At 44.3% G+C, this 23,912-nt stretch overlaps 1 protein-coding gene across 20 annotated transcripts in view; it reads left to right on the plus strand.

Annotated features, from left to right (window-relative positions):
* The window catches only part of FGF1 (fibroblast growth factor 1), a 95,663-nt gene extending 74,238 nt beyond the window's left edge, over positions 1 to 21,425 (plus strand). For 6 of the 20 annotated variants that reach the window (XM_070232583.1, XM_070232582.1, XM_070232586.1 and 3 more), the window contains 4 exons: positions 1,491 to 1,693; positions 13,709 to 13,812; positions 16,788 to 16,872; positions 18,041 to 21,425. In XM_070232583.1, the coding sequence (XP_070088684.1) occupies positions 1,525 to 1,693; positions 13,709 to 13,812; positions 16,788 to 16,872; positions 18,041 to 18,228 (546 nt within the window). In that variant the 5' untranslated portion in view covers positions 1,491 to 1,524 and the 3' untranslated portion in view covers positions 18,229 to 21,425. Of the gene's footprint in view, positions 1 to 1,490; positions 1,694 to 13,708; positions 13,813 to 16,787; positions 16,873 to 18,037 lie in introns of those variants that run through there. The other 14 variants (XM_014730308.3, XM_070232589.1, XM_070232592.1 and 11 more) reach the window with 6 other exon arrangements.
* Positions 21,426 to 23,912: the final 2,487 nt, after the last annotated feature.

Below are 23,912 nucleotides of genomic sequence, written 5' to 3' on the forward strand. Positions count from 1 at the left end.
GCTCCACCACTTACCAGCTGTTGATGTTGGACAGGCCATTGAATATCTCTAAGCTTTGGTTTCATTTTATTAAAAATGGGGATAATATTAGTGTCTGTCTCAAAGGGTTATGGTGAGGATTATGTGAGTAAATTTATTGCCCAGAATATGTTGATGATGATGATCATTATTATAATAAGGCCACTTGATAATTGCTGTGTACAATAAGTACCTACTCACACTTACAAGATGAAGTTCTTACCTTAGTTTTCTGGCCCTTTTCTCACCTCTTCCTTGTACAGCCCTTGTAGTCAGCAGCACTTCATTCTCCTAAATGGTGGGGCAAATAGATGCTTTAAAATATTAACATTTAGGGGCCAGCCCAGTGGCATGGTGGTTGGGTTCACATGCTCTGCTTTGGCGGCCTATGTACAAAATACAGGAAGATTGGCACAGATGTTAGCTAAGGGACTATCTTCTTCAAGCAAAGAGAGGAAGATTGGCAACAGATGTTAGCTCAGGGCCAATCTTCCTCACCAAAAAGAAAAAAATAATACTAATGTTTATTGGCTTTGCTTTTTAATCTTTAGAGGTGTAATTGATGCATTTCTACACTAATAATATAAATTTGTATATAGTGGATATATGAAACATTAGAGGATTGTAATATGTCATATGGTGGTTTCTGTGTCATAATAAGCATGTCTTATTAGAAAATAATTAGGATGAGATGGCCTTCATACAAGGGACAGACCCACCCTCTCTGTGAGATGTGAGGCTATATGGGAAGCTGTGGAAGCAGGCAGTAACTGGCGATCCTTCATAGTGATCTGTCTCATAAAATTTCCCTTGGGCTGGTGTTTGCCCTTTAAAAGCCCCACTTAACACCCCCACATGCCTTGTTCTCCAGTTCTGGTTCTGTTCCCACCAGCAAACCCAGAATTTTCCTTTACGCATTAACCCTTGGCTGGCTCAACAGTGGGCAGCCTGAAATGCCTCCTGTGCCTCTTCCTGCAGGTCTCGAACGCCCAGGCTATCTGTGCTATCTCTGCACACGGGCCTGGCGGTGCCTCGTCAAAACAGTGGGAGGATGGAGGGGAAACCTCAGTGCTGGCCTCTCGGCTTTTGTGGGTTTCAGCCAGACCCTGGGTGTTATTTTAGTGCAACTTCAGTGTTTAATTTGAGGATGTGTGTGGATCAGAAGGAGGGACCAAAACATTATTTTTTTTTCCCTTGGCCAAATGATTAAATTTGAAGTTCTAAAAAATGCACAGCTTGGTCCCAAGCTGTGTCCAATTGGGAAATGAGAAGGGCCCTGAGAATCCTCCCATGCCAGGGACCATCATTCCTCAACCGCTGGCCACCACACAGGCCTGTTGACTGTGGCCATCACCTGGGCAGTCTGTGGTTCCCAGCCACCCAGGAGCCCTGTGCCCTGAGGATCTCCTTCCCTTCTTGAAAGTGTACCTTTGCTGGAAGAATATTCTACAAGGTTGTTTAATTTCTTACAGCCTTGAAAGCGCCATAACCAGCAGCTTCTGAGCCATGGCTGAAGGAGAAATCACAACCTTCACGGCCCTGACCGAGAAGTTTAATCTGCCTCCAGGGAATTACAAGAAGCCCAAACTCCTCTACTGTAGCAATGGGGGCCACTTCCTGAGGATCCTTCCAGATGGCACAGTGGATGGGACAAGGGACAGGAGCGACCAGCACAGTAAGCACCCATCTTTCTTGTAGCCCCTTGACTAAGGAAGACAACAAAAGAGTGTCTTAGTCAAGAATGGGGGAAGGGAGGCTATCTAAGAGCTGGCACCCTCTTCTCCAAGATTTTATTCAGGCATGACACACTCAGAGGCTGGGGTCACATAAATGCATAAAGGGTCTGGGTGTGGAAAATAGAGAGTTGTGAGGGCTACAGCTTATCTAAATGCATCCTATTTCAAGACATTAAAAGGACTCACTGTTGACCTTTCACAACTGCTTTGAGATCAGACGTGGCTGCCAGTGTTCAATTGCTGTGTGTTTCCCTGAGTCTGCGTAACTTGCGAAAGTTCTAGCCACCAACACTGGTCAGGGCCCTGCCTGCTCTGGGACGGGAAGAGCCGTACGGGGCAGGGGCGGTAAACCCTGCACAAAGACGTGGGCTCAGTTTCAAGTTAACTGACTCTCCAGGTTACGTTTCCATTGGCATGATTTGTGAAATCCTAGTTCATAATCGTAGTCTTACACATCATAAATTACACAGCTTTCGCTCTGCGTATCATGCAGATGTGGTTGTGGTACCCGGGAGGGGTAAAGTCATTCTCCAGACCTTATAGAAACTGGAGAGTGGGAGCGATTTGAGCCAGAGGCTGAATATCTCTTCCGGGCTTTCCTGCCAGCTCACCTCTGCAGACCGTGCTGCTAAATGGAGGTACGACTTTGGAGGAAAGAATCTTCTTGACTATCTAAAAATTAAAAATCTCTTCCTTCTGCTTTAGTACTTCTGGCATTGGTGTGCATGTTTGATATTAGGTGTCTGGGTGCTACTGCGATGTTATCCGGGATTCCCTGAGCACCACTGAGGCGTTAGACGTTGTAGAGAAGCTAAAAGTCAGATCCGGTCCCTGCTAAGAGGGTCTAAAGGGTAAAACACACCGCAAATCAAGAGAAGGAAAGTGGATGAAATCAGGAGACACCAAATAGCAGAGATAGAATGGAAGGTTCTGGAGCACTGGCTTTAAGATGGAATGCAAAATACTGGCTTTGATGTGATGTGTTTTATATCAGACAGTCTTAATTATTCATGGAATATGTACCAAAGGCTGTAGACTCTTACCACAAATGGCCACCTCAATGGTGCTCACCCTCTACCCTCAGATGCACAGGTGGTGGGCATAGATGCTGGTGATCATGGACCAGGTGGCATTGTCCCTTCCTTCTCTCCCACCATGCAGACCCTTGAGACGAGGTACAAGGAGGCTGAAGTTGGGGCTTGCAGTGGCAGGGTTAGCTTTTTGGGGCTTTGTTTTGATAGCTTGTCCTCGAATGGGCCCACTGAACGCCTTACACTTGATGAAAAGTAGGTCCCAGAGTGAGGCAAAAAAGACTCTATTTTATATGTTAAACATATATATAACCAACATTTACTGCAAATAAATGGACTTAGATTGCAATCTGTTGTGTCAGGCAAGCTACACAATTTAACTGATCCGCCCAACACAACACAAGGGGGAACAAGCTTTAATTTCTCTAAGGTTTTAAATGTTTCTAATAAGTCTTACCCATTTTCTGAACCACTGGGGATGCTCTGTGGTGCTCAGAATCCCAGGGGAAAGACAACCTCGCTGGTGTGTTCCTCAGGGTTAAGCTGGGTCTTCCTGGAAACCTTGAATTCTGGGGTAACAAGAGGCTACAATTACAGTTTCCAAGTACTAGAATTTCTGTACAAACGGTATATGACTTCACCGTTGTCATTCCATCATTAACATTGCAGACTGCGCTCTGGGTATGTAACATTGGGACAACTTCTGAATGGTGCTACGGATCCAGCCACCTGACCTAAGATGTCAGGAACCCTGGAATGCAGCACAAGGCAGCCTAGGAGTGTGTGAGGAGGTCTGCCTCCGGCTAACGCTGGATTAATTATTTGCCAAGTGAGCTTGGTCAAGTTACTTAACCTTTCTGGCCTCACATTTCTCATTCTTATGATAAAAATAGTAATTACTTGCCTCACAGGTTTCTTGGGAGGATTAATTGAGATAATGTAGTGAAAGTTCTTGGCACTGTGCCTTGGCTCAAAGTAACAGCTCAGCACATGTTGGTTAATATTGCTATTGTCATCATCATCAAGATTTCCATATATTCAACCCAGCCTATGGAAATACAGTATAATACTTACGGACCTTCTCCAGTATTTTCTCTGCAATAATACTGCCTTCCAGGAAGGCCAAGGGTCTGGATTCAGGTTTTGATTCAAGGCCTCTCTGGCAACGTTCGGAGTTGTTCTGTTCGCCTATTTACTTACTCTAGAACTAAGAACAAGGGCCAAGGAGGACAGAGATCAGAGTAAGTGGGGTGAGTGAACAGAAATCCATCCCTGTCAATGCCGGGAGAACTGGAGAATCCTCACACCCTCTGCAGGGTCAGGGGCCCTAGATTCAGTCAGTTCATATTCCTGTGCTGCCTCTTGCTAACTGGAGCAGCACTGAACAATTACCATTCTCTCCATTTTGCCAAAAGAGCTCTGCAAAAGCCCTTCAAGTGCCCCAGCCCCATGACCCTTCCAATCATCTTCTCCTGTCTGGAAACTTTGATGCCTCCAATGTTCCAAGTCGTCCGATCTTGGGGAAAATATTGAGACTCAGTTCTCTCACCTGTGGAATGGGAATAATAACATTGCCCTGTGTGCCTGACAAGGCTGAAAACTCTTAGAAGATCCTGCAGCCAAGAGGACTCCCCGGCCAGGATGCACCCGGTGAATGGGGTGCTGTTGCCCTCTGCTGCCCATTGGTGGTACTGCCACAACTCTTCTGAATTTCAAGACATGTTCAGAGACAGAATCAACCTGGGCAGGCATGGAGTGAGTGAGCCCTGGCTAACTGATTAGAACAGTCTGGCCAGGGGATGACTTCCATTCCATGATCATTAATTTGAGCATGACTAGAAACTGTGGTCACATGTAGACAGCCATACTCGAAGACTTCCTTCAGGAAGGGTACTTCTAAAAGCCAATCAAATAAATAAATCTATGGAAAGCATGCAAGACAGAACTGTATGCCTTCCAGGTCTACAAGGCAAAAAAATAACTCCTTTCACAGCTTCTCTTTGTCCTCAACCAGCGGATCTGCCCTCGGCAAAACTGAGATGTTTTCAAAATTTGTCTCCTTCCCACCTCTGGGAGAATAAGTTTCCAGGTACCTAACATTAAGACCTTTCTTGGAGGGGTATAAACCTACGATGGATGTTTGTGCAAAGGCTATTGTAATGTAGGCCTGAGTAAAATGTTTCCTCTGATAGGAATTTCTGGCCTGTAGAGTAGATGTTTTTGGTTTGTCCCTTTACAACATCTCAAATCATGGCTGTAGGCAGTTACCAACATAGGCTGTGAACGTTTGTTACATTGCCATGCTACGGATGCCGGGCAAAATGAGAGAGTAAGAGCCGCAGATTGCGAGAAGGGGCAATGGGTGCAGGTTGTGAGAAGATTCATGTTGACTCCTAGGGCTTAACTTTGGGAGATGGGTAAATGGTGAGTACTTGATACATGCCAGGCGTTGCGCTGGACTCTTTCGTTTCTGCCTGGCCACAATCCCGTGAGGTTATTAATGATCATCACTCTGCAAACACTGAGCTAACAGGGCCTGGGACCAGCTAGTAACTGAGAGAGCTGGCACAGACTCACAGCTTCTTCCAAGACTAAAGCTCTTTCCATATCCCACTACCGCCCCTGACGTCAACACCATGATGGTGGTTTTGCCTCACAAAATGATTAAATAAACATATTCGACTCACACAGCCTGTCGTGCGGGTCAGACGGGTGTAGGTGCAGGTCCTATCACTACTATTTACTAGTTCCCTGTCACCTTGGGGAAGTTACTTCTCCTCCTTGTGCCTCAGTTTCCTCATTTTAAAAACAAAGATGACAACAGTACCCACTTCATAGGGAAGTAGGAATTTTAAGTATGATAATGTTTGTAAAAGTGTTTAACACACCGCCCGGCATGTGATAAGTGCCCAAAAAATGATATATATCCTCCTCCTCCCCCTCCTTGGGCTTCCTTGGCCTTCCTCTAACCATCTGATCTTTGGAGTCTAAGTTAAATGAATGCGAGGCTTGCTAAGTGAACTGAGGATGACTTTTCATCTCAGCATCCCTGGGACAGTCTAGGTTTGGGGCTCTCAAGGCCTGGCATGTAGGTATAATGTGCCCAGGCCCTGCCCAGCAAACCCTGTGTAACCTCTCCAGCAAAGGCAAAGGGGAGCTCCATGTTTGATTCCGCTCTTTCTGCTGGCATCTCCTCTCTGGCGAAGGCGGCCATGACTTACTCCTCCATGGGATTCATAACTGGAACAATAACTGGAGAATAATAAGAAGCTCATGAGCATCCCAAACTGGCAGCCTCCTCCTGCAGCCTGCGCCCCGTTGCCTCCCCAAGCACGTAAGAGGCTGCACAGGGAGCAGGATTCCCGGCACCGCTCCCCACACAGATGGAAATGTTCCTGAGCAAAGTGTGTGCCAATCAAATATTTATAAATCAAACCACATCCTAAAGGCACTAAGGGAGTTCGCTGGTTAAAAGAATCCTACTTTGCAGCCCTTTATAGAGGGCAGAGTCCTTCCCTTCAGTGAAATCCCTCCCGCCCCGTGTTTTCGGGACAGTCCAGACTTTCATTCTCTGGTTTGCTATGACTTGGCACCTGATGGTAAAGGCACTTTGCTCCCCATCAGCTTGGGCTGAAAGTCAAGATGGCTTTTCAAAGGTCCAAGACGAGCAGATCTGTGCCCTGCTGCCAGAAGTCAGAGAGACGGGCAGCTCTTCAAGCAGGAATGCTCTCCCCAGCCTGGCGTTCTCACCTCGGTTGGCTGTGAAGCCAAAGAACTCCCCACCCCTCCTCCCCACACACCCTTATCTGGTTATACAGAAGGCGTTTTTCTATATAATTTCTTTTTAAAATATCACACAGTCCATGGACTATATCAGAATTTTCCAGTCACCTTTCTCAGACCCTAAAGGAGACGTAGACATTTTTACACAGTCTAAGAAAAGTCTTTTTCACATATATATGAATTCCAAACCACTGGAATTTTTTTTTCCACAAACTCAATTTTTTTTTCTCCTCCGTCTTTCTCTAATGTTTTATGGAGCCCGGCTTGTGGCTACATTTTAATTATAAATGCCACTGACATAAAACAACCTCACGGAGTTCTGAATGAGGCTGACCTCACTTTGGGTAAACACGGCGAAGGACGGGAAGTCTCCAACCCAGAATAAACCAGGCACGTAATCTCTCTTGGCCTCTCTCTGGAGAGCAGAGGTGGAAAGCAGGCTTAAAGGCCAGGACGTGCTACAGAAGCAGAACCTCCGTCTGCACGCGCTTGTCCCGCTGAATGCGCCAGTTGTAATCTTATCTTTAAAAATTCCTAGGGTGGGACAGGAAGATGCTAGGATGGCTCGGGGCTCGGAAACATGGTGCAATGCCCCAAAGTTCACTTCTCTTGGCACTGGCAGGCTCATAACTTCTTTTCCTTTTTTCTATCCTAGGAAAGTAAGGGATCATGGGTCTTACTGTGAATAAAGTACTGCTAAGAGCGAATGGAAGGCTTTGGGGAGCAGAAGAGAAAACCAGAGACATCAACTAACAGTTGCTCAGAAAAATAGTGGAACACCTAGTTAGGGGGCTAGCATGTCCACTCAAAAGCTCTGGGTTCCCATTTACATAGGTCCCTCAAAGTAAAGAGCCATGAAGGGGTCTGAAGGATGAGCATGGGACAAGGGAGGAGCATAATCCACAAGATGATCTAGTACATTTCAGTTACTTGCCATTTATTTTTAATAAACAGGCCATTCCCAGATCAGCACACCTTAATGCGTTCCCAGTAAAGGAGCGGGACTCTGCCATCTGTTGGGGACACCTGTGGTCCCAATCCACCAAACATTTCCAACCTTCTTGCAGCACATTTTTAGAGTGCTTTATAAATTTGAATTTCTCTAAGAAACCTATGTCCTGTCACTAGAGTTTTTCAAAAATTGCTCTCCATTTCTTCCAGTTGCTGTCCCCACTTCAGAACTGGGGAACAGTAAGTACCCTTTGGACTAAACGACCTGTCTTGTTTTTCAAAAAGTACTCACTCCTTCAGCCTTGAGATGCTATAGCGCCACTGACCTTCCTGCTCACAGAGAGCTGGTCCTAAATCTCCCGCATGGGATAAAGAGGAGGTGCTCCTCTCTCTTTGCTCTGGTTCCTAACTTGGTAGAAGGTGCTGGAAAAGGAAACTGAACAGAGAAGGTGTGGCTTTAGTGGCCCCCTCACCCTGTCCTGCCTCACCAGCTTTCCTGGTTCCCTCTCTGCCCCCAAGAACACTCATCTTCTGTGGATACTTATGTTCAGGTCTAAATGGTACCTGGAGTCAAGCCTGCACTGGGTCAGAGAGCATCACAGGGGTCATAGGAGGAAGAAACAGAATCTTGACCAACTCTAAGTGTTTGCCCCTTGACTAAGAACTGGGCTTTATACGTCAAGTACTGCCCCCAAAAAGTACGAAGGAGAATTCCACAAATCCAGCAGCCTCTCACCCAGAGTTAACAAGCTGGCTGCTCTTGCCTCAGAATTGTGTTTTTAAAGAAATGAAGAATTAGGACAAAGGGGAAGTTCCCTCCACTCCCCTCCCCAGTCTTGGCCCTTCCTCTCCTCCTCCCCAGAGCAGCCACTGGTATGAATTTGGTCTGTATCTAGTGCCATTTTTATATTTTACTCCCTATATATTTATGAGCTATGCACATTGTCCTGTGTTTTTCACAAAATTTTCATCAAAATATTTCACACAATATTTACTAAATTCTTTTGCAATTTGCTTTTTCTATAGTATGTTTTTGCAATTTGCTTTTTGCATTGTACAGAAAAATATATATGTGAGAGAGAGAAAAAGAGAGTTTTTGTTGCTGTTGTTGCATTTTTGTTTGCTTTTAGCTGAAAAACAAAAGGGTTTTTGCTTTATTATTTGCAGGGCTGTCTGTACCCGCAATCGGGCAGAAGCCCCCGAAGGCAGGAACCTGGTCTGGCTCTGAGCACAGTTCCCAGCACACAAAGGGCGATCAATAAGACACATTGCCTGAGAGCTGCGGCTCCAGGTGAGGCTGTGTGGTCAACCCCTCCCTCCCTTTCTGAGCGCCCCTTCCCCAGCTCTCTCTTTCCCGCTTCTCCTCAGCAGCAGCTGCAAAAGGATGTAGGTTTGGAAAACTGGAATGAAGTCACACGAGGGAGTGGGACGCCTCACTGGTTACACGAGCAGCTCGGGCTGGGTGTTACTCCTTCCTGCCAGCCCTGCTTGCAGAAGGATATATGTTCAGGAAACTTAGCCAGAAAGAAATCCAGTGAAAATGAGCTATGAAACTTGGACATCCTGGAGAAATAATATTTACAGAGGAAACTCTTGAGACGAACTCTCACCACTGCAACAAGCCTGGTGTTGGGGCTCACGGCCGAGCACTGAGTCCTGTGCCAATGAGCTCTGGCTCATGTTTACCTCCGCGAGGCCTTTACGCAGTCGAGCTGGGACTTCACAGCTGGCAAATCCAGCTCTACCCACCCCCACGGCAAGATGAATAGGGATTATTTAAGGCATGGAACAGAAATGAACTAGGAAATGAAAGGCTTTAAAAAATCTTCCTTGGTGATAAAGATGTGTCCATCACTTACACGTTCCACTCTGGTGGGGCGTGTTGATAATGGGGGAGGTTATGCACGTGTTGGGGCAGAGGTATATGGGAAATTTCTGTCCTACCCCTCAATTTCTCTGTGAACCTACACTGCTCTAAAAAATAAACTCTATTAAAAAAAACTTCCTTGATTACCTAAAAGGACCCGCCCTTTGGGATTTCTGTAGTACCTACAATGTGTTTGACTAAATACCTGTAAATCTGGGTGGTAGGTGGAAAGAAGTCCCAGGTAACTAACATCATTCCATTCTATGGCTACAAATGGGATCTGCCGTCTTGTACATGTCTGACCTTGAATACAAGGGGGCCCAAGAAGGGGAGTGAGTATGGCTTGATTTGGACCAATGTTTCCCATCACTGGAGCCCAAGGTGTTGTATGAAAGAGAGGAAAAGAAGATACTTGGATTACTCACACCTGGGCTCTGGTCATGGTTTTGCCCCTGATTATCAGCATAATGTTGGGTAAAACATGTTCTTATCAAGCTTCCATCTCCTCGCCTGTAGGAGAGATCCAGTGCCACCCTGGTCCAGGGAATGCTGTGAGGTCACCTAAGTACAGTGGGAATGTTAGCAATAGTACTGGGCACTTTCCATACATTAAATCTTTTAACCCTCACAATTCTGTGAAGCAGGTACTATCATTATAGATAAGGAAATAGAGGTAAATAACTTTCCCAATGATTGCACAGCTAATACACAGCTAAGCCATAATTTGAATTCATGCCGTTTGATTTTGGAGCCCACACTCTTTAATTTTACCCTATTTATACCAAGATGGAAACTGGCATGGTGCCTGGCACATTGTAGGTGTTCGGTGAATGGTTATGCCCTTCCTTTGGTCCCTCTTAATCATACAGGATTATGCTGAGAAATTTATAGAAAAATGCAGGTAAAAGTTAGCTGAAAACCATAAAGTCCAATGAAAATAGCATTAAAAAAAAAGCTTTATTGAGATATTATTCACATAGCATACAATTCACCCCTTTGAAGTATACAATTCAGTGGTTTTTCTTATATTTGGAGATTTGTGCAACCATCTCTATAGTCAATTTTAGAACACTTTCATGATCCCCCAAATGAACCACATACTCTTAACCATGATGCCCCCTTCTGTTTCCCCTGCTCCCCTCCTCAGCCCTTGGCAACCACTAATCTACTTCCTGTCTCTGTGAGTTTGCCTGTTCTGGATATTTCATTCAATGGGATCATATATATGGTCCTCTGTGACTGGCTTCTTTCACTTGGCATGTTTTCAAGGTTCATTCGTATTGTAGTATGTATCTGTACTTTGTTCCTTTTCATTGCTGAATAATATTCCATTGTATACAGCATTGTTATTAAATGTATTTACTTCCTTCATAGATGGCTAGAGCCGAAGAAACTTTAGAGACTGAATCCAAACCCCTCCCATTTTACTGAGAGGAGACTGTGGCCTAAAGGTTAAATAGGCTGGCCAAGGTCACCAGCTGGTTGGTGGCAGAGCCCAGTGTTGGGCCTTATAATTCTCCTCTGGGTCCCATCTGACTTCACTCCACAAAGCATTATGGAAACATAATTCAAAGTACCCAGCTCATTGAGGATGGACCTGCAGAATCATCTCTGCAAACATTAGCCCAACGTCGTTCATTCAACAAATATACGTTGGCTGTCCCCAGAGAGCAAGGCACCGTGTGAGGTGCTGGAGATCCAGAGGGGAACAGGACAGATAAGATCCCTGTCCTTTCTCCCAAGTGTACGTTCTCCTGGGGAGGCAGAAATAAATAAGTGAACCCTAAAGGAGAAAAATAATTGTATGCTGTAAAAATGTCATGAAGGAAACAAACAAGGAAGCGAGAAAGATGACAATGTGGGGAATAGTGTGGCATTGGCAGGGGTAGTGGGGTGTCCTAATACAGAGTATTATAGGGTACTTGGTGGGAAAGGCCTCTCTGAGGAGGGAGTTTTTAGGCTGAGACCTGGAGGAGAAGGACCAACTTTGTGAACATTAGCAGGAGGAAGGTGCCAGCTGAAGGGTAGAGCACGTGCAAATATCCTGAGCTAGGAAAGAATATGGTGCGTTAAAGGAGTCAAATGGGTAGAGCAGAGTGACTGAGTGAGCAAATAGTATGATTTGAGGCGTAAACGGGGAGGGTCCGGATCACAATGGAGGCCTTTTGGCCTGTTCTCTCATGACTACATTCTCAGACCTAACCAAAGTTAGGAGGACCTGTGGGAAAGGAGATTGGTGGCTTCCAATTTCCTTCCTGTATTAAATAACCTCCACTTACCACAGGAACCCAGACGAGGTCCTGTGTCTCTGTGGCAAAGATTTCCAAGGGCAAGAGAAGTGCATCTTCAGTAAGGGTGATGTAACTACCTATGACCCCGGGTATGAATCAGAAGATAAGGAAAACAGAGGAAAATGAGAAAATACAGACGTACTAGTAAGGAAGTGGCTAAATGGTTAGGGTACAGCCACATAATGGAACACAATTCAACTGGCAAAAGAGCAGAGGTTAACTCTTTCAGTACTGAAGTGGAAAGATCTCCAGGTAGTTGTTACACACACAAAAAAACCAAACAAAAATAAACCAGGTGCAGAACTGTGCGTGTGCGATCTTACCATCAGTGTAAAGAAGAGCAGAAGGGGTAACATGTATTTGCTCATAAACACATGAAATCTCTCTAGAAGGATCTACATAAAATACATCTGGGAGGCATTTACTTGTTTGCCTCTGTCCCCCAGGAGGACGTACTCTGGGAGGAAGGGCAAGGTTCTCTTCTCTGTCCTGTTTACTGCTGTGTCCCCATCAGTTGTGAGTAGGAGGCTGGAAGCGGGGGTGGGGGGGGGGTGGGAGAGAGACTTTTCACTGCCTCCTCTTTTATTGTTTCAAAGTTTGAAACATGTGAATGTATTTCCTATCTAAAGAAATTAAGTAAAAAATGGAAACAAAGAAAAAGCAAGGACAGGTCTAGATGCGCCAGCCAAAGCCCCCTGTTCCTTCCAGTTGGCCCTATTCCTCAGCCTCTGACTAAGCTGACCCCTAGGGAGGTCAGCTCGTCCTCCTGCAGAGCTACTGGTTGCTCACTGGCCCCTGGTCTAGATTTCACTTCTAGTCTGAATGATGGTCATGACAGTCGGATGATCAAAGAAATTGTCCAGAAGAGTCCAGCATTAATTCTGATTCCCAAATGTAAACCATCAAAGCATCCCCCTCCAGAGCCACCCTGGGGAGAAAGAACAAATGAATCATCATCACATGGGTATGGGGCTCCAAGCAGGTATCTAGCCGTGGAAAAGCCACCTGGGGAGTGTCAGTCAGTGTAAGCGGGGAGGGTGTAACTCATGGTGGCTCACTACCTTGCCCCCAACCTCCAGGTTTCTCAACCTTGGCACCAGTGGCTTTTGGGGCAGAATAATTCCTTGTTGTGAAGGGCTGCCCTGTGCATTGTAGGATGTTTCACAGCATCCCTGGCCTCTGCTCGCTAGATGCCAGTAGCACCATCCCACTCCTGCTGGGACAACAAAAATGTCTCTAGACATGGCCAAATGTCCCCTGAAGAACAACATCGCCTGCCCCCAGGTGAGAACCACTGTTCCCATCCCTGCCTATCCAGGTAACAGCTTCGTTTTCCCCATCAGGAGTGGGGAGTTTCCCCTCCGCCTATACCCCAGCTGGGTTGTGGCGGTGGGCGGTGGCGGGGGGGGGCGGGTAGACTGAACTTCACTGTGGGTGAGTTCCCGGAGTTTCAGATGTGCCAGCTAATCCAACTTTCTGGGAATCCCTTCTGTCTTGGAAAATCACACTATCAGCTTTAAAAAGATAACAATCTGTCGAGGAGAAGCTCCCACACCTAGAAGGCCTGGGCCCTAAAAAAGCACCTCCCCAAAGCAGGTCACTAAATGAGCAGAATACACTCAGGCTGGCCATTGCCCACTCTGGGGCACCCCAGGATCGATGGGACGACAGAGCCCAGGGAAGTGAGTGCCACTTCCCCCCGTGGTTATTTCCCTTCAGGTGACAGAAAAGAGATAGCCATGAGGCCCGGTGGAAGTGCACGTGGGGTCATTTTGTAATAAACGGGGACTGGTGGGTGCGCCTGCCATCATCTCTTCTTCTCTCAAGAACATAATTCCCAACGGACAGCTTTCTTTGGAGGGCAAAGAAAAAGGAACTGTATTTCTATGTTTTGATTAATTTCAGGCTCATCCTTGAGGGCTCTGTGAAATGAATGAGCAGAATTTTCCGTGGCTAACTGTCCTGGCTGCCAGGCCCTATCGGCAAAGGCTCAGTGTTTATTTACTTTTGCTCGTGTTATTTTTATTTCAGTTCAGCTGCAGCTCAGTGCGGAAAGCGTGGGGGAGGTGTATATAAAGAGTACCGAGACTGGCCAGTACTTGGCCATGGACACCGACGGGCTGTTGTACGGCTCAGTAAGTATGAGGCTGACGTGCTTCCAGACGTGGCCAAGGTTTGAGGTTTCCAGAAATCTTGTTACGTTGAGTGATGCAAACTATAAACCAACAATTAGTCTCTGTTTGTTATTTTTTCCAGCAGGATTCCCACCCTCTCCTCTGCCTTATTTTAGGCACAAACATAAAAGAGCTTCTTGTGGTATTCTCTCAAAATACTCAAACGTATTATCACATAGACATAGAGGAGACATTGATTGAAATTTCAGTAACTCATCAGTCACTCGTTTCAGGATGCCTGGTCCCACTTCGTTCCATCATTCCAAAAATGTTTCTTGAGCCCACTACGTGCTATGCGTGCTACAGAAGTTGCAGAACCCACACTCCAGTAGTTGATGCGTCATGCATAAAACTTTGAAAACAGTTTTATTCTGGACCTGTCACCTACGAGGATAAACAGTTCAATAACTTAATTCAACAAACATTTATGAAATGCCTCTTGTGTCTAAGTACTGTTAGTTACTGGAGGCATGTGGAGATGAATGAGCCACACCCCTGACCTAGAGAAGCAGTCTAAGAGCGTCTTCAGGAGCCAAAGTCCTCCACATCTCCCGCTCCGTCCCTCTCCTAGTTATGCCTTACATTGGTTTGACTCACTCTATATTGGTCTTTGCAGGAAAAGATCAGAAATAGAAAAGCAATCTGATTTTACCCCTATTCAATTTCTGGTAAAAGATTTGACAGGAAAGAGAGCTGAAGCCAATGGCCCCAGGTTTTGAAATTATTTCTGGATTTCAATGATCCCTTCTCTGTATCTCAATAGCTGATAATTAAGGCTTGGCGATAATTCACAGCCCAAGCCAAACGCCTTTCTTCTCTTTCATGAAGATATCTACAAAAAGTAGCCAGTAGGGGGATTTTAGTCTGAGGCTCCCTCTAACTTATATCAAATTGCCAAGTGACAGAAAACCCTCTCTTGAAGCCAGGGTTCAGGATGTGAACACAGTTCAGTTTTTTCAAGCTGCCCACTAGTGGTCAGGAGACGAGATCATCAGAGTAATTGGCAGCCTCTAGTAGGCTGCTGAAATACAGATCAACTGGGACAATCTTAAAGGTTTTGGAGCTAGGCAGTGACTGCTACATAGGGAGCAGATGGGTTTTCTTAAAGGTGGTTCTTCTGATTGGTAATAAAATGTATCGCCCAATCAATCATTCAATCGCAGAGTCGTAATTGAATCTCATGCCTCTGCCACTTTGGGAAGTTACTCACCCACTCTGAACCTTGTCTAAAATGACGATAGTAATGGATAGTAACTGCCGCATGCAGGCTTAGCAGGAGTCAGAGAGACGAGGCCCAGAACTCGCCCACGGTGTGGCTGGCACATGGGAGGTGCTCCAGCAACGGTAGCTGTAAAACAAATAATCAGTTTATAGATCCCTTACCCTCATTATTTCTTAGGTTATATGTTACAGTTTTATGGTTTTTCCCCCATAAATGAGTTTTCAGGTTTCTTATAAGCTTCTCTTACTTATATAAAAATATTGAGGGAGAATCCCCCCAAATCCAATTTTCTGTAGATGCCAGACATCCTGTCTCCCACCACAGTCCTAGCCATTCCTGTAGTTCACCTGAAATATTCAGAAGGTGATGTTAATATATTATGCCTAATAGTTTTTATATTTCCCCATTGATCAGGGAAGTTCTAAAATATCTCAGAGCTCTGCCTCATGTTCTTAACCAGTTTTAGGTATTAATCTATCCTGATTCAAATTGTGTGTGCGTGAAAAGGATATATTTATTTAAAAAAATAAGTATATAACAAAATACTAATATATTTTATACCAAAATATTAATATAGTTATCTGTGGAGGCAGTAAGTGGCTGATTTTATAATACACAAATGCCTTCTTATATTTTCCAAATTTTCTACCGTGGGGATATATCAACTACGCAATTGGGGGGAGAAAGCACGCTAAATATAAAAAAGAAGACAACTAAAACAATAGGCATGAATCAACCATAAATCCCTATGCCCTTGGCATTGCACCAAGTGCATAGCAAGTGCTGACACATCCTGGTTGAGGGACGGACGGAGCACCTCCGATTTGGTCTGCTGACTCAGCCTGTGACTCAGCCATTGCGTGTGTCAACAGCTCTAGTGTAATAGAGACATCGGGTGGGGGACGTGGCCGTCCTCAGCTTCGTCACAGAACACAGGCCTGACGCCTACTGAGGGGCGTCATGGGGTGACCCTTCCTTGCAGGACAGTGGGCAACCCACACAGGTCTGAAACTGCCTACTTCCCTGCAGCCCTGATAATGAGCATCAGACACTCCCGTCTGGACCGAATTCCCCCAGAGGCAGCAGAGTCACCCGATTAAATATTACATCTATGTCCCAGCTCGTTCTAAAATGATCCGAAGTGTCTCACCCAGCCGTCATTGCACTAGACTACAAATGAATAAGAAGCAGGATACTTCCTGTTACACAATGTCTTACTAATCCAAGATAACTTTACTGCGTGCTTTATTTGATCTCAAGAATCAAATTAAATTTACCACCTAGCTGGGGAGCAGCTATTATTTGCAAGGCTCATGTCTGGGGGGCAGACATCAGGCTGACGAGATTCCATCTCTTCCCTTCATGGGGCTTCCAGTCTAATGAGACAAACACGCCCACAAATAGAGAACAATGAACAATAGGATTGGAAGCCACCAGAAAGGGAATCACCAGCCACTGTGGGTGAAGAGATAATGTAAAGATCACTTGACTTGGAACTGGAGCAAGGTCAACGTACAGCAAGAGTGTTTTTCAATACACCTAACTGTTTTATATCCAACTATAATACATATATTCTAAAATCCTGACAAATAGAAAGTTGAAATAACTTGGGTTCCTCCCCCTTTCCAACAGATGAATTCCAAGTAAAAAAGTAGTGGTTCATAGTATTTTTAAAGTAATTGTACTATTTAATATGTTGTAACTATCTTTCCAGCTTAATAAATTTACAGCTGCATTGGATTCCACTGTATGGATGTACCACTCTCCACGTAACCAATCACCTTTCTATGGATACTTAGGTGACTTCTAATTTGTTATCATTATATCCAATGCTTCAAAGACTATCCTTGAAAATACAGTTTTATACTTGCTCAACTATCTCCTATGGGTCAATTCCTAGAAGGAAAATTGCTGGGTCAAAGGTAATGCATATTTAAAATTTTGATACATGTTGCCAAACAACCTTCAGAAAGTTCCCACCAAGTTATCTTACCAACAGTGAATGTAAGTGCCTATTTCCCACACTCTCACCAATACTAAGACTTGTAAATCTTTTTGCTCTTCGCAGATATATAGCCAACATATATTAAATCATTTTTTAATTTGAATTTTCTTGCTAGTGAGATTGAATATGTTTTCAAAGGTTTATTGCCCATTTTTAAAACAACAGATACAGCATGGCACTTGGATAATATCATGTCTATATGTATATGGCCTTATCTATGTCTCTCTACGCGTATGTACGTAAAGATGTAAGAAAGGATGTTCAAGAAAAGCAGCTGTTAACAGTTGCCTATATCTTGGTGGGTGGGGTTTGGGAATGGTTTGTCTTTCTTTAAAGCAAAGTTGTGATTTTACAAAGTACAATTCTTTTTTATAACTAGCAAAAAATAAAGCTGTTTTCATTTTTAAAATACTTTAAGTTCTAGGATATGTTTTATGCTTAGAATACATTTTGTCATAGCATTTATGTTCATGAAAACACTAAGGTAAAATTCTGACATTGCTGGTGAAAATCACCAGGATGAAAAGTAATATTAGTAGGTTTTCATTTATTCAAGCCCAAACTTAAAAGCCCCTACTGCATCACAGTCTGGTTTGACCTATTTTGCTAATGGTCATGCCTATGTGCCAGGGGTTTACAGAGACAAAAGGCCCAGCCCTGCCCTTCAGGTGCTTATAGTCATTCAGGATCTCCCCAGTGGGAGACTCTGGGCTCCAGAGGACAGCAAATGGAAGGAGAGCTTACAATATCAGCAAATGTATATTGAAGGCTCATTAGGTGCTGGGTCCTGTTCTAAGGCCTCAGAAATAGGTCCCATTATTATCCCAATTTTACTGAAGAAGAAACTGAGGCATAGAGAGCTTCAGTGACTTGCCCAAGGCCATGCAGCAATAAACAGAGGAACCCCATTTAAAACCACTCACTAACAGTTCTACTCTCTTTTGGTTTTATCTTTTTAGCAGACACCAAACGAGGAATGTTTGTTCCTGGAAAGGCTGGAGGAAAACCATTACAACACCTACACATCCAAGAAGCATGCAGAGAAGAACTGGTTCGTTGGTCTCAAGAAGAATGGGAGCTGCAAACGCGGTCCTCGGACTCACTATGGGCAGAAAGCAATCTTGTTTCTTCCCCTGCCCGTCTCCTCTGACTAAAGAAATCTGTTCTGGGTACTGACCACTCCAGAGGAGCCTGAAGGAGTCCTCACCTGGTTGACCCCAGATTGTTCCCTTGACCATTGGCTGCGCTAACCCCTGGCCTACAGAGCCTGAATTTGTAAGCAATGCGCTTCTAAATGCCCAGTTCACTTCTTTGCAGAGCCCTTTACCCCTGCACAGTTTGGAACAGAGGGACCGAATTGCTTCTAGGGGCCAACTGGCTGGCCAGTCTGGGTCTGGTTTGGATGTCCGTTGCCTCTGGGCACCTGCTGCAGGCTGAGCCTCTCAATACAAAGGTGGGGCCAAAGGAAGTGTGTTCAGGGGCTGCCAAGTGGGTCATCAGTAACTGCATATGATTCCCTCCTCTGAACAAACTCTGTCTGTGATCCCCCAAACATCTGGCATGACTCCCTTTCATCCTTTCAATACCCCACAAATATTAGCAGAGAAGCTTACAGCTAGGTTAGAGGAAGGCAGCGTTCCATCAGTACAAACAGGGATGGAGAAACCCCCCCTCAAGAACAGAAGGGATTAAAATGGCCAGGGGAGATGAGATGGGATTTTGGTGGACAACTTAGAGGACCGATCTCAATGCCAAATAATGGAAGGATGGGAGGCTCAGCCACAGGAAAGCAGAATAAACGCAAAGCCCTGGGAGCCGCTACGATGCCTTGACTTTCCCAAGGTTACCTGGTAGCAGGAAGTCCCCGAATGGTGTCAGGTGGAGAGCAGGAGAAATGGGTTCTTGATAAAAGCAAGGACATCGGATGTTGGTAAATCCGTTTGGGTCCGGGGAGTGGATGTGGGAGTGAAGAGAAAGAAAGGGAAACACGGGCTGAGGGGAATCATGCTCAGGATGATTCTAGAAGTGAGAAGGAACGAGAAAGGGATGTCATGACTAGTGCTTGGCCACCAGAAAGCAGGGGCTTTGGGGTCCTAGGGCAGTGCTCACAGGTCATACGGGGATCTTGTTTGAGTGTAGATTCTAGTTCAGTGGGTCTGGGGTGCAGGTTTTACATTTCTAACATGCTCCCAGGTGCTGTAGATGCTGCTGCCTCCCCCCATCCCCACCCCTACCCCCCATACTTTAAGCACCAAAATCCCACAGAAGGTTATTCAAATGACGGTGGCTCAAACCCCTGACCTCTCTCTTGCCTCATCCTTAAAAACCGCACCCCCCTGTCTCCCACCCCAGTCTTCCTGAGCATTTGGGCAGCATCGGCAGTTATGCTGTGTTAAGGAGCGTGAATTTAAGGCGCTTTGGCCCAATGCCTATTAAATGCCCATTTAGAAGATATACAAAAGCATACTTCAAAAATGTTAAACCCTCACAAACGGCTTTTCCCAAGAGATCATTTGTGTTACGATTACTTGTATAAATATGCTTCCTGCTTAAAGTAAACTTGACCCAAGTGGCTAGCAAATTAGAAACACCATTCATCTCTGACATATGATACTGTTGCCATGTAAAGGCCTTTAATAAGCCATTTAAATTTACTGTGAGACTGTATGTTTTAATCACATTTATAAATATATAGCTCAAAGGCAGTTAAACTGCTTAGCATTCAGCCACTGAGAATTACAATAAGATACAATGTATAAGCTACTCAATTATCTATTACTTTTACTACAATTACCTATAAAATGAGATCTTTCCTTGTTTTCCACTGTGCTGTTACAAATATTTTCTTTGGAAATGGGGACTCTTAAGCAATGATATGATAATTGTGGATAAAAATTGATGAGAGTGTTAGCTCATGTTTTATAAGGAATTGAAGTAATTATTAATTGAAAAATAACTCCTTAGTAATTGAACTGTCATATTTTGAATGAAAGAAAACAACAATTTGTGGAAGTTCAAAGCGATACTGTGATCGAGGAACTGAGCTAAGTTAAAACCATGGTTAATAATCTCATTCTGCATTTGAACAGCAAAACAATTTCATAACTTTTCTTTGGTTTTGTAACATGGATAATTCTATTTTATTTTAGTAAATCTTTGCAGGCAAGTTGGGGATAGTGCGATGTGGCTTCACATCTCTTTACTATGAAGATTTGGCCAGAAAAAGGTATCCAGAGAGGAAATCCAAGATATTTATAATGGTCTATAATTTTTAGTGTATGAATCAAATTCAAGTATAACATTGGCCAGGAAAAATTAAATACTGTTGCTGACCGATGAGACGGAAGTCTGGTTTCAGAGACCCAAAACATTGTAGAAGAAACCCTACCGTGACCTGGACAACCTCAGCCCAGTCATCGTCACGTATTCATTCAATGAATATTCATTAAGTGCCTACTGTGCGCCAGGCACTGTGCCAGGTACTGGGGCCCTGGGAACCTTCTCTGTCTGGTTTGCTGCTGCAGTCTCTCCCAGGGCATTATATTTATGAGGAAAGAGTCTGTGGATTCATTGCTTTCAGTCAAGTAAAAACAGACTGGGTAGGTTTCTGCTGAATAAACTGCTTTCAGTCAAGTAAAAACAGACTGGGTAGGTTTCTGCTGAATAAACTGCAAGTCCCAGAAACACAGGTTTGGGAAGAATTAGCAACTCCCAGGATAAGATAAGTCCCCATGAAAGTGTCAGCGGACATGGGAAGGTAAACCTAATGCTTTCAACCGTAGAACCATATCAGCTTCTGCAGGACCCCTTTCAAATCAGGAAGAGAGCCTGTCAGATCTCATAAGGAGCTCCCCGCTCCATTTTGAACATGCTCTGGTTCCTTAAACGTGGAGCATTCCTGTTGCTCTTTCTCTTCCTTGAGTAAGTCTTGTCACCATCTGCCTGTCATATGCTTCTCAGGTGAATTCATTTTCAGACCAACTGTTGAGTCACCTGACATTCTGAACAAAGCATCAGGAGCGTATATGCTTTCTATTGTTCTCGATGTGGTGGTGGAGGTGGTGGTGATCTGCTTCCTTGGAAGGGATAATAATTAAAGCCTCCTATGGCCAACAGTGTGTACTTATAAAAATCTGACGGAAGCATCACGTGTTACTGAAGATCAAGGTCCTTGCTTTGTGTGGGAGGTGAAATCCTCAGCCTTGTGGAACATACTGCTTAAACCAACTGAGCTCATGGGCTGCAAAGCAGACCTCTGATGAAGAAGATGCCTGTCATTTTACATCACTGTCTCTCTTTTTTGCACCTTACAAGTATTAATAAATGTTCCACTAATGGGTGATAATATCTCTGAGTTTCTGAGCATCGTGGTGTCTCATCTTCCTATGGGAGGACTTCCTCTGGCCTCCCTGAGGTGTGGCTGCTTTGTTTTCTACACTTAGCTCATCATCAGAAAGGAGATTTTAAAGACTGACAGGAAAAGCTAAGGTAGAAACATTTTTCATTTTGTTTGGAAACCTAAGGCAACATTGGTGCTTTTCTAGAGATCCATTAGGGAAATATATTCAGGGAATTTGCCCCCTGAAGAGCCAAGCACCATAAATAACTCAGTTGACACTTTTTCTTCATGGTATAAATCCTGTGAAATTACGCTACCATTGTAGAGTTGACCAGCTTACGCCTACACAGAGATACTATGACCCGAAAAAAAAATTTGAGGACTTATTTACGATTTTAAGTCAATGGCAAGAAGTGCATCTCTTGCATCTCAAAAGCCTTGACTTGGGACTGTAAGATCGCCCATCAGATTCTCAGAAATTATTATTATACTAAGTAACGTCTCCTGAAATAAACTTCTGAATCTAATGACTTCTTATTCTTAGCAGAAAGGACACTGTTGCCTAGACATCATGGCAGAATCAGATCACACACATGCACACTCACACATGCACACACACTCACACATGCATGCTCATATATGCACACTCACACATGCATGTACAGAACCTATAAAAAAACAGTTGGGCAGTGTTTACTCGCTCTTCTAATTACATTCCACAATAAATCCCTCCTTTTCCTTTTAAAGTTGTCTAAAACAGTATTTTTCTCCCTTTTGGAGCCTGATCCACAGTAAGAACTACATTTTCCATTACAACCCAGCACATGCATACCCTTGTACACACACAACCAAAACAAAAATGCCACAAAACTATATACATGAGATGCACTCAGATTTTTCTATTATATTCCACTAAAAAATGCTGGTCAAAGATTAATTAAATTGGGTCATCACATTAATAGGTCACAACCACAGTTTGAAAGCACTGACTTAAAACAACCGTTCTCCTTCCTAAAGAGGATGAGACCCAACTGGGATCCTGTATTATGACTTTAGTGTTTTCAAAGACACGGTTTGTTCATGAATAAAAAAGACAAATGAACAGCCTGTTACCCAGGAACCTTCTGTTCTGAGGGCCCGGTGAGTTCTTTTAGCTGGTTTGTTCCTAATCGTGCAAAATGAATGCAATGATGCAGATCCCCCAGGCACCCAGTGCTGCCTCCCATGCTGGTCTTAGCAGACTTCTGCTCTCAGAACCCTAGAAACTTTGCCTATGGAATTCTCATCACTTTGGGTCTTGAGGTCACGCCCTCCCTAACTCCCACTGTCGTCACTTCATTCCTCTCTCTTGTCTCCAGATTCCTATTTCATAACCATTTCTAAAGTAGACTGAGGCAGGAAAGGTCTAGAAACACACAGCCTCTGAGCATCCTCCCCAGCTCCCCTCACTTTCTGGAAATTGACCTCTTATCTATCTAAAAAAAAGAGTTCACCATTCATGACTCAGTCATAAGATAAATGTCATTGCTACTGGAATGCATCTTATTCAGGGATTTAAAAATTCTCATCTGTGTTGAACCAACTAAAAAAAGTAACTCTACATCCTAAATGTTTGAGGGGATTAGGGTGGCTGGGAATTGGCCTCTGATGGGTGAACTGGACCTCAAGGAGAAAACTCTAAATGAAGTTGTTGCTTTTCATATTTATCTGAGTGATGTCCTGTCTGCCACGGGGCAGGCTGGGGAGGGGAATCCCAAGCCCTAAGCACTTTTGGATTGTTGTTATATTAACAAGTATGGTAACAGTGACATATCAACAACGAAGAGTTTTCAACTGCACTTTCACAAATGAACAAAAATTATTTTGAGGAGTAGTGCAATGTAGGAAACTTGAAGCCCAACCAAGCTGTGGGACTTGTATGTTCTCAATTTCAAAATTACTGGGGATTTGTTTGACAACTGTTAAAATGGAAATGATGGCTTGTAAAAAGTGGCACACCCTCTCCTTCCTACTCCACTCCCTAAACCTGTCCTCTGCCCCCCAGAAAGAAAATCCTGTGTCATTATACATAAAATTTACTCTAAAATCCAGCCAGAGAGCTCAGAGCTTGAGACATGGGGATCTGACATTGGGCACTCCGGACTCCAGTGACTCATCTAACATTCTCTCAAGTTACAGGGAAGATGTACTAAATGACCATTGGGATCTGTCCGAAACATTGTACCCACTTTGTGGTTGACATGTTGACCACGACATACTACACTGCTAGCTTTCCACCCTAGTTATAAAATTAAAAAGAGAAACCAGGTCACACACAGCCTGAAGCTAGAGGGTGCATATTTATAAAAGGAGTATATTGTAGGACCTAGTTTTGGGGTCTTCTGATGGGTCTGAGAATGTTTGTGATGTGGGGAGGAGGTATTTCCCAAATTGCTTCCTTCCCTGCTAGCTTCCCACTGTCACACAGGCTAAATTTACACATTCAGCAGCTAAAC

Source organism: Equus caballus, chromosome 14 (genome assembly GCF_041296265.1).
Source record: "Equus caballus isolate H_3958 breed thoroughbred chromosome 14, TB-T2T, whole genome shotgun sequence".
Taxonomy (NCBI): Eukaryota; Metazoa; Chordata; class Mammalia; order Perissodactyla; family Equidae; genus Equus; species Equus caballus.